This window comes from Periplaneta americana, chromosome 11 (assembly GCF_040183065.1).
Source record: "Periplaneta americana isolate PAMFEO1 chromosome 11, P.americana_PAMFEO1_priV1, whole genome shotgun sequence".
NCBI classification, from domain to species: Eukaryota; Metazoa; Arthropoda; class Insecta; order Blattodea; family Blattidae; genus Periplaneta; species Periplaneta americana.
Genome location: NC_091127.1, coordinates 165480388 through 165496619, shown reverse-complemented (window position 1 = coordinate 165496619; position 16232 = coordinate 165480388). Strand labels below are relative to the sequence as shown.

Sequence of the window (16232 nt, the reverse complement as noted above, 5' to 3'; positions counted from 1 at the left end):
TTTTTAACATAAAAAATTAATCGGCCACCGGCAGCTTTGAACAATAATGGTAGTATGACTTTACAAGAACTGACATTCTTCAAAAGCATGTGATACTGAACTTGTAAAATGTACATGTGGCAACACAGACCACGTGGGTGGGTGCAGTGTTCTCGCTTTCCTCAGATTATTTCCCATTCCCATTTCCACTCCCGTAAAACTGTTCCGGTTACGAGTTAGTAGCTACTCTCTTCCAACACGTGTGATGCTGTAGTGTGCTCGAAAAATGCTACGAGGTTGTGAATTTCCTTGTAATTGTTAATTTGTGCAATTATCCAACAATGACTGGAAGTGAAAACATAATATATTTTGGACAATTTAGGAAACTCTGTTTACAAGAACAGATTATTGCTATACAGAAGGGAAGGCCAACCCCAACACTACCTGGTCTTATATGTATGCATGTAGGCTAATTTGTAGCATGTTTCATTCAAGAAGGTGTCATTTCGTGCTGTTAACTTCTTTCCTCCTCTTAAGAAATATGCAGGAGCCGCCACTGAGTTAAGACTATATCTTGAAACCTTAATTCATCAAAGTTGTTGTAGATGACATTTACAACAGATGAAATATTTCTGTATCAGGTTGTCTTTTGCTGTTAATTGACGACATGAACTTGAATGTACACTATGACCGATGATAATCTTCAATATGGTTAGTTTGAGGAAGATGTCCAAATGCTATAGTGTACTAACTGGACAATAAGAATATGGACACAAGCAAAACAGATAGTATAGATTGAAGACTGTAATGATCTCTTCACATAGTATTTTACATGGATTTTTCAGTTTTATTTTTATATGTATGTATGTATTTATTTACACTGCAAGTGGGCAAGCACGGGTGGCAGTGGTATACACAATATAAACAATACACAATAAAATGATAAGCAATACACAATACAATTTTACAACACATATACAATTTTATACACAATACAATAAGAATACACAATACAATTTAACACAATATTAATAAAATATAAATAAAATAATTGAAAAATGAGTCTATTCAGTCAAAACTTAACATAAACACAATAAAACATGTTATGATAACATTTACACAGATTTAAAAACAAACGTTTTCGCCAATTTAGATTGGCATCTTCAGGTCGTGTAAGTCGAATGGAACATGTTATAAAAAGTGAACACTTGGTATATGACGTTAAAAACCAAAGTTACAACTGTAATATCACTTAAAAACAGAGAATAGAATATAGCAAAAAGCCTCCACGATGTGTGAAGAATCACTGTGTTGAAAGAGGCGTGTGTGAACCAAGGAAACAGCAAAACTCTTCTGTCATTGCAGATACATTCCGTACCAACAACAAACTTAATAATATAATTCCCAATAACATTCAAAATTATAATAAATTTGCCAATAGCGATATCTATCTATTACAATGTAAAAACTGTCCCAGTAAATACATTGGCCAAACAAAAAGGAATTTTCGCACGCGTTACAAAGAGCACGTCTCTGACTTCAAATTCAATAGGAATAAATCAAAGTTTGCCACGCATCTCATTTCCCTTAATCACGAACTTACTGGCATAGAAGAAGCCCTTCAGGTCTTAAAGACTATTAACAATCATAATTATATGAATGCTGCGGAGGAACTATATATTACTACCTTTTCTAATAATAATGATAGCCCGCTCCTTAACGAACAATACCCAAATTCAAATAACCCGCTGTTTAAAATCACACGCAAGTAACGGTCATTCATCCACTAGTCCTGCAACGTATACAGTTTTCGTCATACGCTACCACTTAATGTAAAGATCAGTCGTGTCGCCGTCCTCATGGATTTCAAGACGTTCTTCCACTTTTTGTAAGTATTGTTTTAGAAGATTTAAATAATACTTAAATGCTTCTAAATATTCTTTCATTCTATCCTTACAATTTACAGGATTTTTCCTGCTCTCCATAACGGCCACACGACCGACCTGTTCGTAGCATCTTCAAATCTATCTTGAAAACTGTATCTGCAATGACAGAAGAGTTTTGCTGTTTCCTTGGTTCACACACGCCTCTTTCAACACAGTGATTCTACACACATCGTGGAGGCTTTTTGCTATATTCTATTCTCTGTTTTTAAGTGACATTACAGTTGTAACTTTGGTTTTTAACGTCATATACCAAGTGTTCACTTTTTATAACATGTTCCATTCGACCTACACGACCTGAAGATGCCAATCAAAATTGGCGAAAACGTTTGTTTTTAAATCTGTGTAAATGTTATCATAACATGTTTTATTGTGTTTATGTTAAGTATTGACTGAATAGACTCATTTTTCAATTATCATTGAACTTAACGGAAACAATATGCCTTTGAAATTAATAAATAAAATACCTAATTTTACAATACAACCTACATAATTATGTATAGGCCCTATATAAGTTTCAATAGTCTTTCACTTTACTCTCATCTCATTCCCTGTAGTGGCACTATGACGCATTTCACTGACACTCTGTAACACATTTCACTGACACTATATGTCACCTTAATTTTAATTTGCACTTTATACACAACTTTTTAAGTTATTCTTGAATCTCCCTAAGGAAGGACAGCCCTCAAAGACCGCTGCAGGTAAGTCATTCCAATCATTTATAGTTCTATTTAAAAATCAGAATTTCCTACATCCATTTTCTGTTTCCTACATTTGATTTTAAAATCATGATCATTCCTACCATAGTACGTTGGCTAACGTGACGACCTGCAATTTTATATATGTATATGTATTGTAATCACACGTTTGTGTTTTTAATTGACAATAAGGGTACATTTACATAAGAAAAGAAATATTGATGTCCCCAACCATGTTGTTTTACTATGTTTTATGTTTATTAACATTAGAAAACAGCAACATTTTTATTAATGCATATTGTATTTTTGATTGTAGAGGCACATGTACTTATTTAGAGATGATAATGCAGTATAAAAAGTTGCATCTGATGATGTCAGCATGACCGACGAAAACGTTAATACAGTATTAAATTATGTAATATAAGGACTTGTACCTTACACATACTTACTTACTGGCTTTTAAAGAACCCGGAGGTTCATTGCCGCCCTCACATAAGCCCGTCATTGGTCCCTATCCTGAGCAAGATTAATCCATTCTCTACCACCATATCCCACCTCCCTCAAATCAATTTTAATATTATCTTCCCACCTACGTCTCGGCCTCCCTAAAGGTCTTTTTCCCTCCGGCCTCCCAACTAACACTCTATATGCACTTCTGGATTCGCCCATATGTGGTACATGTCCTACCCATCTCAAACATCTGGATTTTATGTTTCTAATTATGTCAGGTGAAGAATACAATGCGTGCAGCTCTGCATTGTGTAACTTTCTCCATTCTCCTGTAACTTCATCCCTCTTAGCCCCAGATATTTTCCTAAGAACCTTATTCTCAAACACCCTTAATCTCTGTTCCTCTGTCAAAGTGAGAGTCCAAGTTTCACAACCATACAGAACAACCGGTAATAGGCCTATAACTGTTTTATAAATTCTAACTTTCAGATTTTTTGACAGAAGACTAGATGACAAAAGCTTCTCAACCGAATAATAAGAGGTATTTCCCATATTTATTCTGCGTTTAATTTCCTCCCAAGTGTCATTTATATTTGTTACTGTTGCTCCAAGATATTTGAATTTTTCCACCTCTTCGAATGATAAATCTCCAATTTTTATAGTTCCATTTCGTACAATATTCTGGTCACGAGACATAATCATATACTTAGTCTTTTCGGGATTTACTTCCAACCCTATCACTTTACTTGCTTCAACTAGAATTTCCACGTTTTCCCTAATCGTTGTGGATTTTCTCCTAGCATATTTACGTCATCCGCATAGACAAGAAGCTGATGTAACCCATTCAACTCCAAACCCTGTCTATTATCCTGAACTTTCCTAATGGCATATTACTTTACACATATAGAAAGTAAAGTCATTGACTGAAAATAAATCTTTGTATTGTAAAGTGAATGAAGTTTTCTAATGAGACAGGGAGATCAAAAACCCACTAACTCCAGTTTTTGACAAAACTGAGTTATGGACTGGATGGTGCTTTTTAGTTTGTCCTGCATGCGTGGAAGGCAAGAATACACTAATATCGACATTCATCTGCATTCTGGGGGCTGTTTTAAAACTCGTGGAAGTCAGAATTCCACTTACTCCATGGAATAAGAGAGTTTTTGCATTCCAAGCTTAATTTCCCGGTAGATGGCAACACTATCGCTCAACCAGCTGAGTAAAGTGATACGATACGGTATTCAGAATGTCACAAAAGTCTAAGAAATCCGTGTAAGTAAGACTATTAAAGGCACAATATCGAGTCGATTAACTTCCAGAAACCCAATACAGATGCATCATTCCCCAGTCAACTAAAGTACAATTCAGCATTGCCATTGAAAGAAGAAAGCAAAAGGATTGCAAAATTTAATGCAGTTTATTTCTGAGGAAAGTAGGATGAATGACCAAACTATGTTTGCGGACAGTAATAATCTAGAATCTAGATGCACAGGAAGAACATGAGAGTGAGAAAAAAACAATCTGTAACATGAATGAGACTGTGTCACCATTTTAATATTGTTTGTGGTTTTTTGTATATTTTGATGTGCTTCATGGTAATTTGTGATTTTCTGTCTCATATATTTGAAATTAAAAAAAAAAAATAGCAATGTTAATCTTAATAATAAACTTCCATTTTCTCGTACATTCCAATGTTTTATAAGGGAATTACGATATATTTATCTTTTTTTTCTTCAAATGGCTCATATTTATTCACTTTTCTTAATTCATACACTGTAGAAGTCAGAAAACCACTAACTCCAGCAGTGTTTATTTCAAATTGTAGCGTAAGATAATGTAAAAATTTAGGTTTTGAAGTATTTAATCAATCAATCAATCAATCAATCAATCAATCAATCAATCAATCAATCAATCAATCTTCTTAATGTATCCAGCTGTTTGCTGACAACATAAAGTCCACTATAGTCCACTGTAGTCTATTCAGTTGTTTTTCACGAGAAATGAGGGTATTTTGATCGGTGTTCATTATAGATGCCTGTTGCTAGTAGCCAGAGTTGCGGTGTAGTCAATATACAGGGTGTTTCAAAAATACGGGGCATAATTTCAGGTATGTATTTCCCACATGTAGACAATCAAAATAGTTCATTACAACATGTGTCCGGAAATGCTTTATTTCCGAGTTATGGCCTTCACAACATTGAAATTCACCGGAACGTTTTTCTTTCCGCAGGTCGTTGCCGTCAAAGGAGACATTAAGAGGGCACTCTGACAGTTCATTCCGAGGCGAAGGTTACATTCAGTGTTGTGTAGGCGTTAGACTGTGCGACATGTATTCAAATCAAGAGCTGGGAGAGATACACTTCATATACGGTAAGGCGGACGGCAATGCTGCGCTGGCTCGTCGTTTGTACCAGGAGAGGTACCCACAGCGACAATGTCCAGATCGGAAGACATTTGTACGTCTCCATTACCGTCTGTGCGAGTATGGAAAATTTAACTCGAAGGATAGGTAGAGGTGGGCCAATTGCTTGGCCTCCACGCTCACCTGATCTGAACCCTCTCGATTTCTACTTGTGAGGCCATTTAAAATAATTGGTTTATTCGTCTCCGGTGCCTGATTTGGAATCCCTTCGGAATCGAATTGTGGCATGTTCTGAGGACATACGCAATACTCCTGGAGTTTGGGATCGTGTTCGCAGGTCAATGAGACATCGATGTGAGGTCTGTATTCAAGCAGGAGGTGGACATTTTGAACATCTTCTGTAATGACAACGACCTACGGAAAGAAAAACGTTCCGGTGAATTTCAATGTTGTGAAGGCCATAACTCGGAAATGAAGCATTTCCGGACACATGTTCTAATGAACTATTTTGATTGTCTACATCTGGGAAATACATACCTGAAATTATGCCCCGTATTTTTGAAACACCCTGTATACTGCAGGGCTGTGTCTTCTGCAACTGGTACTGATGATTTTAATTTACTTCTTTTGTGGTTTATGGATGGACAGTACAGAAGAAAGTATTTAATTAATGAAGAATGTAATTTTACACAATATTAATAGATAAATGTATAATATTTAAACTTAGTAAGAGAAATAATAAGTTTTTTCTCTCTTCTGTAAAATTTGGTTTATTGGAGTTAGCGAGTTTATGATTTCTCTGCCTCAATTAAAAATACGCAATTTAAAAAAAGCAGTGATCATTTTTATGTTCTGTGAAATAAAATTGGCCTGATCATAATTTCTTCAGACTAAACACACAAATTGCCTACTTCAAGGAATTTCTAATACTCTTTATTCTAGGTACTTCAAAATACAAAGAAATAGAGTGTGGATAAGCTTCATAAGCTGTTGTTGCTCTGAAGATGACCACAACACAGCGGTCGAAACGTCAGCCACCAACACAAAGACAATGCGGTAGAAGCCCTGAAGCTTATCCACACACCATTTACACCAACCGCGGAAGCCTATGCGAACACCTAACAAAGAAATAGAGTTTTACATGCACTTGTGCTCGTATTTTCTTTCTTTCTTTCTTTCTTTCTTTCTTTCTTTCATTTTTCTTTTTTTTCTTTCTTTCTTTCTTTCTTTCTTTCATTCTTTTGTAATTAACATAACTGCTATTCAAATGAGAAGATACCATACATGTTCACATGAATTTTTTTTTACTGAATTATATCGGTGGTGTTGTAGATGGGCTTAACCCTCATTTAAAAAATATATATATTTTTTTTTGCTGCAATTAGTGTAAATTACTTAATTTAATTACAAAATGTGAAGATATGTTTTTGACAATTATGTTTACATTTTTTCATATAGAGTAACTAATAATAATAATACTGATTAAATTTCTAACTTTCTTACTGTGTTAATATTTAGGATTTACCTTGGGTGACTAGTTTCGAAGTCTTGTCCTTCATTGCCCAAAGCCTAGGCTGTCGAAAGTAGTCAAGCAAGGTAAAACCTACATATTAACATAGTAAAAAAGTTAGAAATCTATACTAATAATAAATCTGTAAGCGAAATTTTTCTGGTAATTTTCGATTTCCGAAAATAATTGGTGTTAACATGTATAATTAACCATCCTCAAACCGAAAATCGCTTTTTTGAAATTTTTGTTTGTATGTATGTCTGTCTGTCTGTCTGTCTGTCTGTCTGTATGTATGTTTGTTACCTTTTCACGCGATAATGGTTGAACGGATTTCGATGAAAATTAGAGCATAAATTAAGTTCGTTCTAACTTAGATTTTAGGCTATATGGCATTCAAAATACCGTACTTTATTTAAAAGAGAGGTTATAAGGGGGCCTGAATTAAATAAACCGAAATATCTCGCTTATTATTGATTTTGTGAAAAATGTTACATAACAAAAGTTTCTTTAAAAATGATTTCCGATAAGTTTTATCCCAGGCAAAATTTTGATAGGACTGATATTTAAGTCTGTCTGTCTGGATGTTTGTTACCTTTTCGATGAAAATTGGAATATAAATTAAGTTCGTTGTAACTTAGATTTTAGGCTATATGGCATTCAAAATACTTTATTTGAAAGGGGGTTATAAGGGGACCTGAATTAAATAAATCGAAATATCTCGCTTATTATTGATTTTTGTGATAAATGTTACATAACAAAAGTTTCTTTAAACATTATTTCCGTTAAGTTTTATTCCAGGCAAAATTTTGATAGGACTGATATTTAAGGATATACAAGAGTTTTAAAATAACAATACAATACATTTTCTACGCCGTCTCAGATTATAGCGTCGTTGTTCCGTAATTCCTATGTGCAAAATATAAATTTTTTTTCAGTAGGAAGAAAAAACAGATTTATTCATTCTATGGCAGTGGTACATAGGAGATCGCGAATTCTTACATTTACGACAGAAAGAAATATAATTACATATAGGAGATTGTATTATTTGCTGTATGACTAAGTTATTTAATAGAGCAAAAATCTGAAAATCAATATGTCACAAAGGAGTTATTGCAAGAACGACATTGATGGCTATAATGAAATTAAAACAAATGACTCCGTCTATTTAAGGTGGCCTTGACGTTTATCAATATTAATATACAGAGAATATTAAATTTGTCTGATTGTATGAAGCAATCTCAGAAGCTAATTTGGATAATTCCTTCACTACCTGAAATTTGTAGTTTCTCTAGATGGATGTAATACTACATATAAGGAATGAGGTAAGATGAAAATAGATCTTTACGCACAGAAAAATTATCTTCGTACACAATCCACTCTATTAATTTGGAGTGATTTATTAAAGATGCATTCAAGACTAATTTATAAAAATGTTAAACGGATTATTGTTGCAACAAAAACTGATTTTCTTTGAACCAAATGATCATTATTTTAATTATTTGCATGTAATAACAAATAAGAAATATGTTAAAGAAATTATCATTGGGCCAAATGAGTGCTCTGTGGACCAAAATGATCGCTTTTTAATTACATAAATACAATTTAAATTAAATAACATATTAAACTATTTATCCTTCTATCAAACACGAATGTTCCCTGGGGCAGATGTCCTATTTTAATTATTATTTCTAACAAGTGCAGCGGAGCTAGTTAATAATAATAATAATAATTTTTGTTTCTGAAAAACTTTCTTTTGTGGGATATACCCTTTTACCTAAACACCATCGATATCAAGAATAAGTTCTGTATGTCAATATAACTTCCTGAACCACTCTACTTATGTTAAAGTCAGAATTACAACTGCTCACCCCATGCTGATGCAGGTACTGGACAGTTGAGACCACAACTTGCATAACTGCACTCGCTTCCCTTTCTGAGAAGAACTTATGCCTAAGTATTCTGTCTAGCAATTCGCCTCCCCTCATCAGTTCCATCACCAGGTACACTGATCTGTCATCCTCATATACCTGTAACAAGCAATCCAACATAATTGCTTTCGTCAATGTAATGCACATATTTCAATTAACGTAATAACAATAAAAAACCTTAACAAGAGGTACAAAACTGCATAAAGATAACCAAGACAACTATATCATAATATCACCAGTAAACAATCAGAGATAAGGGTTCTCTTTATTATAATTAAAGCTTACTTTTCAGTAAAATAAGCCAACAAATACAATACCCCACTCCTCACAAACAAATGACGTACATTAAAATAACTGCCTGTAAGCACATAGCAAGTGTTACTATATCTGTATGATGCACGCAACAGTCATGTAAGTTTTTACTGTGCAAATCAACATTTCAGGTATAACTCCCTGTAAAGTTGATTTGAATAATTTCGAGGGAAAAATTGTTCCGGAGCCGGGGATCGAACCCGGGACCTTTGGTTTAACGTACCAACGCTCTACCACTGAGCTACTCGGGAACTCCAACCGACACCGATCCAATTTTTCCCTCTATATCCACAGACCCCAAAGTGGGCTGACAACCGTCAAGCAACCAACTTCGAGTGCACACTAACTCCGTGTGACTTAAATTGTGGTTTTCTGTTAACGAACAGTGACGTGTATTATGCAAATCAAGATTTCAGGTATAACTCCCTGTAAAGTTGATTTGAATAATTTCCGGAGCCGGGGATCGAACCCGGGACCTTTGGTTTAACGTACCAACGCTCTACCACTGAGCTACTCGCGAACTCTAACCGACACCGATCCAATTTTTCCCTCTATATCCACAGACCTCAAAGTGGGCTGGATCGGTGTCGGTTAGAGTTCCCGAGTAGCTCAGTGGTAGAGCGTTGGTACGTTAAACCAAAGGTCCCGGGTTCGATACCCGGCTCCGGAACAATTTTTCCCTCGAAATTATTCAAATCAACTTTACAGGGAGTTATACCTGAAATCTTGATTTGCATAATACACGTCACTGTTCGTTAACAGAAAACCACAATTTAAGTCACACGGAGTTAGTGTGCACTCGAAGTTGGTTGCTTGACGGTAGTCGGCCCACTTTGAGGTCTGTGGATATAGAGGGGAAAATTGGATCGGTGTCGGTTAGAGTTCCCGAGTAGCTCAGTGGTAGAGCGTTGGTACGTTAAACCAAAGGTCCCGGGTTCGATACCCGGCTCCGGAACAATTTTTCCCTCGAAATTATTCAGCCATAGGTACTATCACTAAACCATCAGTAATTTTTTATAATAACAAACTTTTTGGCGATTATTTTGTACAAATAAATTATTTTCAGTTTATGAATGGCTCGACTGACTGACTTCCATAGGAAGACAATGTATATATAAAATGCAATGCAATAATGCATCCTATGGATGGACAGTATAGAAGAATGTGTTCCAGATCTTCATCATGATTATTACACCACAGACAAGTAGGATTATCAGAAATGTAAAATCGGTGTACGTACAATTGAGTGACAATGTGACCTGTTCTGGCTCTTATTAAAAATGTTTGAACATGTCTGGGCAAGTTTTTGTACATTTCCAGGTCATTTGGTTTCTTTTGTACAGACTGTAAAATTTTTCCTTTGTCAGAAGAGAGCCAATTGTTGATCCATAGGTTTGTAAAATGAGACTTTACTGAAGCAAAAGCACTGAATAGAGATATCACTTGAAGAGGTCTTGGTTGCCATTCAAAAAAATATAAATGTCATCCTCTCTTTTTCCACTTAAAGGGCAAATACCTTGAGGTAGATTACCTCTGTTATTTCTTAATCTCCAAATCCCCAGTCTGAACCAGGCAGCCCAAATCCTTCTTTCATTTTTGTATTATCAATATATGCTCTTCGTCCCCATACTTTTTTATAATCATTAAAAAATATTAATGAGCGCATTTCATTAATACAGCTGAAGTCATTTTGTCTTGTAATGTTTTTACATCTTGATTTTATTAAATTTAAAATTGCTGCGCTGATGCTAGTAGCCAAGTTATCCCATAGCTATCCTAATCCTATACTCTGTAATTAATATAAATTCTGTGGACAATCTTATGCTTAATTTATTGCTAACAATCCACACGAAATGGTATGCATTTACTTTTTGATGAAGTTTCATCATTTTGATAAGGTAGATGAAATACGGTATGATATCTTCTTCAGCCTCTAACTTTTCTCCCACTCACAAATAACTTATATAGCACTATAATTTAATTTATCTATAAGATATCTGTAAATTCACTTTTATTTCAAAGTACTATTTTTAGATTAGTTTTGTGTTATACTTACATCCCGTAATGTTACAATATTGGGATGGTAACCCCAACGTAATAAGATTTCTACTTCTTCCTGGCAATCCCGTTTTGATTTATCAATTATCTGAAATGAAGATAAACAAAACATGAACACAAAACCATTTTATGGAAAGCAGTATAACATAACCTTACAATATTCATAGCTTTATAATTTGTCACCAAGTAACTTAATCTAGAGTTAACATGCAAGTTTCCCCAAAGATATTCTACCCCTTCGTTGGTAATTCAGGAGCTATCACAGTAGAGATTGGCCTACTCTTTGCATTTATGAAGGACATGCTGCTTGCCAAATTGAGTCAATATTTATCTAGGCCTTGGTATATGTTACTCGTTCATTTTTATTTCTAGCAAACTATCCCTTTTTCTCTTTTTATCCAATTCTGTATTCCCAGCAATTCTTTCCTGTAGCACTTCAGGTTTCACTGTCAAATGACAGCACTATTTCTGCCACGGTTTTGTAGGTTTTCATTTTTATTAATATGTTTCTGAACTGTAGAGAGTTTGAATACTTTGCTATTAACTCCCATTGACCAGTTTTAATTTACAATTTTTGTTCGTACCATGTCAATTCTTTCTCATATCTTTATATTAGCCTAGAAATATTTAAATGTGTATATATATATATATATATATATATATATATATTTAATTTCTTCCTGTAACCACTACAGGTTGCCATCAACAAAGAGTACCTTGACACAATAGAGTAAATGCCTTGAGGCTTAGTGATAAATTGTTGTTAGAGTGAAAAATAAACAATTTGAATTATATTGAAACACATGATGTTAAACGAAGTAACGTCAAGGAGATGCGAATTAGTCATGGTCCATATGTATGATGCCTGAAAATAGCTATTGTGCCTTTGAGTGCTGCAATTGTTAGATCTCTTAAAATACTTTTATGCAGGCCAAAAGATTTACAGAAGTCGACTAGGAACCGGGGTATGGTCCCACGGGCTCCTATCATTAGTCCCGTAATGACGATGGGTTCCAGATGGTATTTGTCCTTATAAAAACTGATGGAAGGTTCATATATATTCCTTTTTTCCTCGTGTACTTCTGGCTGGTGTTCGTGCGATTCGAATCTCACAGTAGGGTCTATGATGTAATCTTCAAGAGAAGGAGGTTTAAATTCAATGATGTCAATTCTTCGATTACTGCCCTCACTGGATATGCCGTGTACTTCTTCATATACTGAATAACCTTTGTTCCTTAAGGCAGTTGCTATTATAGATCTTACTGTATGATGCCGCATATTTCGTAGAAGTTCACCGTGTGGACAGGCCCCCAGAATATGGGCAAGGGTTTCAACTTCCCTGTCGCAACGTCGACAGAGGTTACTGCCCGAAGACCTGCCAGGTACACTACGCACAGCTGACACGTTCGCCTTCATCTTGATTGCTTCCCTCCACTCACTACAGGAAAGACCCTCGTGATTCAGGATTCACTTATTGGCCGGGGTATATTGTTGGTATAAGAGCACGCCTTTGCCTTTATGTTTTTTCTGGCTCCAGTTCTCAAACGCTTTTTCTCTTAATACTTGCCGTACCTTTCACGTATCTACAGTGCCGTACTTGTCCAAAATATTTGCTGATTCGGTGATATTGAGTGCTGTGAGACTGGATGTAATTTCTTGGGTTAATTTCCTTGTAGCATGTAGGAAGGAATTATTGGATTTAAGTAATATCTTACATGCGTTTATATTTTGTAAGTGTAATTCCCATGCTGAACAGAATAAACCTAACCCCTTGAATTTTGTGTCAGTATATAACATATCTGTAGGAAGGTCATTGGGCAGTTGCAGTATTTCTTTCAGCACACCCCTTATCATAATATCTGCATCCACTATGAATTTATTAGAAATTTTTTTGGAGGCACTGTCTGAAATGGATATATTAGACTAGGACAGATTGAGGTGTTAATGATATTGTATTTTTGATCCGCTCGTAAGTGTGGTGAAGAAATAAGCAATTCTACATTTGTTCTTAGTTTAGACAATGTTGAAAGAGGATCAAAATTAATCTCGTCATAAAAATTGACTCCTAGATAGCGAATGAAGTCACCTCTTTGCAAACCAGCTATTTCATTTCCAGATGAGATGTGGAAATTTTCTTCAAACAGCTGACCCTTTTTAATACACATGCCTTTACACTTGTTAATGTTAATATCTAGTCCGATTTCATGGAATTGTTGAACTGCGTGATTGAAGAGTGTTAAAGCGGATTTTTTGTCTTTACCAATGATAACAATATCATCTGCGAAGCCCATTACAGTTAATTGATCTTCAGATGGACTTAAGTTAAATCCATACTGAGTAGTCATGCCGTGTTCACTAAGTTCGTTCAAAATATGGTCAATGCATAGATTGAAAAGAGTAGGTGACAAAGGGGAACCTTGTAACACACCTCTGACTATGGTGATGGGTTTTGTTTTACCATTGTTAGATTGAATCGTTGTAATATTGCCTGTCTGTAAGCTGAAGACAAGATTTGTGAGTTTAGTTGGAATGGGTAATGCATTTAAGGTATTTCTTAAGTGGTTATGACCTATGTTATCAAAAGCTTTCCGTATATCAATGAAAATAACAGCCAGATCTTTTGCATTTGTTTTGGCTTCACGTAGCAGAGAATCTAGAATTGCAGTGTTGATGTGAGTACCAGAGGAATTGGTGAAACCTCTTTGGTTGGGGTTAAAACTCACGAATTCGCGGATACATCGGTCAAGTACACGTTCAATGACTCTTCTGATTACTGAACATATTGTGATAGGCCTCCAGTTTGTTAAATCCATTGTATCACCACCTTTATGGATTAATATAGTTCACTAGACTGTGACTATAATAATTAAGAGTGCTATTCATAGACATTTTGCTAGCCCGGGCTACAAGCATGCTAAACAGGATTCATATCATATCACATCGCTGACACTGGTTTATGAATACGAAAAACGTTAGTTCGCTGATCATCCACCAAAAGTCCGCGCTAAGAATGTCTATGAATACGGCCCTAAGACTTTGCAGTACCGGTACTATAAATATTTTTTTTGACATATTTCATATTCTAGCTGTGAAGCAATGTACAAATACCATGAAATGTAAATAAATACAATACAATACAATACAATTGAAAAGTAACTTTATATCAGAAAATAGATTTCCAACACTTCAGTATTTTCAAAGAATGAGAATGATCTTCAGTCATCCACACAATACAATCCCAAAATAATACATGGCAGTTATATTGTACGAGTATTAGGCTCATATATTGCTTTAATTAAAAATTATCACACGCATATACGGTCCAATATCTGAGGAGTGTATCTGGAGAATTAGATGTAAGAGAATAACCATGTACCGGTACTGCATTGCAAGGAGAAGATTCGGTAAGAAATGGTGGACTGAAAAGAGCTAAATAAACTGTACACAAGATACTGATGGGTAAAATACCACGAAGAATGACAGATTTATAAATTCTTTTACGTAATGTACTACATAGGTAAGAAATCGGTAATTGCTCATATTTTCTACATAATCTTAAAAATTTTAGAACAGGCTTAATATACAAAAAATGAAACCTTTTGCATCACCATGACAACGAGTTTGTTTGTTTCTGATTGTGTTATTAATAGGCACTTTCCTGTAATTTGGCCAGCAAGATATCCAGGTATTAACCCAGCTGATTATTGGTTGTAATAATAATAATAATAATAATAATAATAATAATAATAATAATGTTTTATTTTCGCTGGCAGAGTTAAGGCCATAAGGCCTTCTCTTCCACTCAACCATCCTTAATCAATACAATACATAAATTTAAATTACAAATATTTACTCTACACTTAAAAGGTTCTCCAGCAATATTCTTCACTACACATTTATTTAAATTTAGATAAATCTATAAGGTAAAGTAGTAACTTAATTGATGAGTTAATTCAATTCAATGAATTATAATTAATTTAATATTTGAAATAGCTAGTAAAATGATGAAAATTTAATTTAATATAACCTTACTAGGACTATGTTACAGGGAGAATACATATATTTCTATTTCTATAATGAGAATATTAATGTAATTGCCATTAGAGGTTTTGTAAATCTATTTAGAGAAATTAATGATAATAATAATAAGAATGGACAGATGTTAGTTTCATTATAAGTAACACATATTAATCAGCAATTCATCTGTTAAGTAAGAATTTATGTAATTTTGACCTAAATGAAGTTATTGTCCAACAACCCCTTATATACATTGTTACTATTTTCTTTAGACATCATCCTGATTGTGCTGTATTTTAATTGTCTCGTAATAATCTCTTTCTATAATCTAATATTATTTGAAATATATTAACATTCTATGTATTTTAGTTTAATTCTGCTACACAGTTTATTTCAGTGTTTAATTAATAGTTCATAGTATTTTGTTGCTTAATTCGTAAATAACTTTTGTATACATGTAACTCTCATCTAAATCAAATTGTTGAATTCTTTGTAAGTTCATGCATATGTATATACACTTTTTGCTGGTTGAGTGGAAGAGAAGGCCTTACGGCCTTAACTCTGCCAGCTAAAATAAATCATTATTATTATTATTATCATTATTATTATTATTATTATTATTATTATTATTATTATTATTATTATTATTACATCACTCGGAAGCGAGTTCCAATTTCTAGCAACTGAAACTGTATAGGATGAAGAATATAAAGATGTCTTGTGGTAGGGTATAATGAGTAGGCTATCTTAAGAAAAGAGTGTTCTTGATGTGTTGAAGGACTCCATCGCACACACTGTGGCAGATATTCCAGAACACGCACCCAGAGCTGCTGTATACACCACTGAAGAGAGACTGTTACTTGTACAAGAACAAAATGGTGGACTCATACAACATCTACGAAGTTATGATGGCAATGGGTGGTGATGTAAAAAATCCCATTTCTTGTGTAATATGCTATTGCCAGAATTTTT

The 16232-nt window shown here is 34.4% G+C and overlaps 1 protein-coding gene and 1 non-coding gene across 10 annotated transcripts in view; both read right to left on the bottom strand.

Moving 5' to 3' along the window:
• The window catches only part of S6kII (Ribosomal protein S6 kinase II), a 998109-nt gene that overhangs the window by 105108 nt on the left and 876769 nt on the right, over positions 1-16232 (bottom strand). For all 9 annotated transcript variants that reach the window (XM_069840437.1, XM_069840436.1, XM_069840442.1 and 6 more), the window contains 2 exons: positions 11242-11331; positions 8814-8972 (listed from right to left, as the gene is read on the bottom strand). In XM_069840437.1, coding sequence (XP_069696538.1) covers positions 8814-8972; positions 11242-11331 — 249 coding nt within the window. The remainder of the gene's footprint in view (positions 1-8813; positions 8973-11241; positions 11332-16232) is intronic.
• TRNAN-GUU (transfer RNA asparagine (anticodon GUU)) lies at positions 9365-9436 on the bottom strand. The gene has a single exon. It is a non-coding gene; the product is annotated as a tRNA-Asn (tRNA).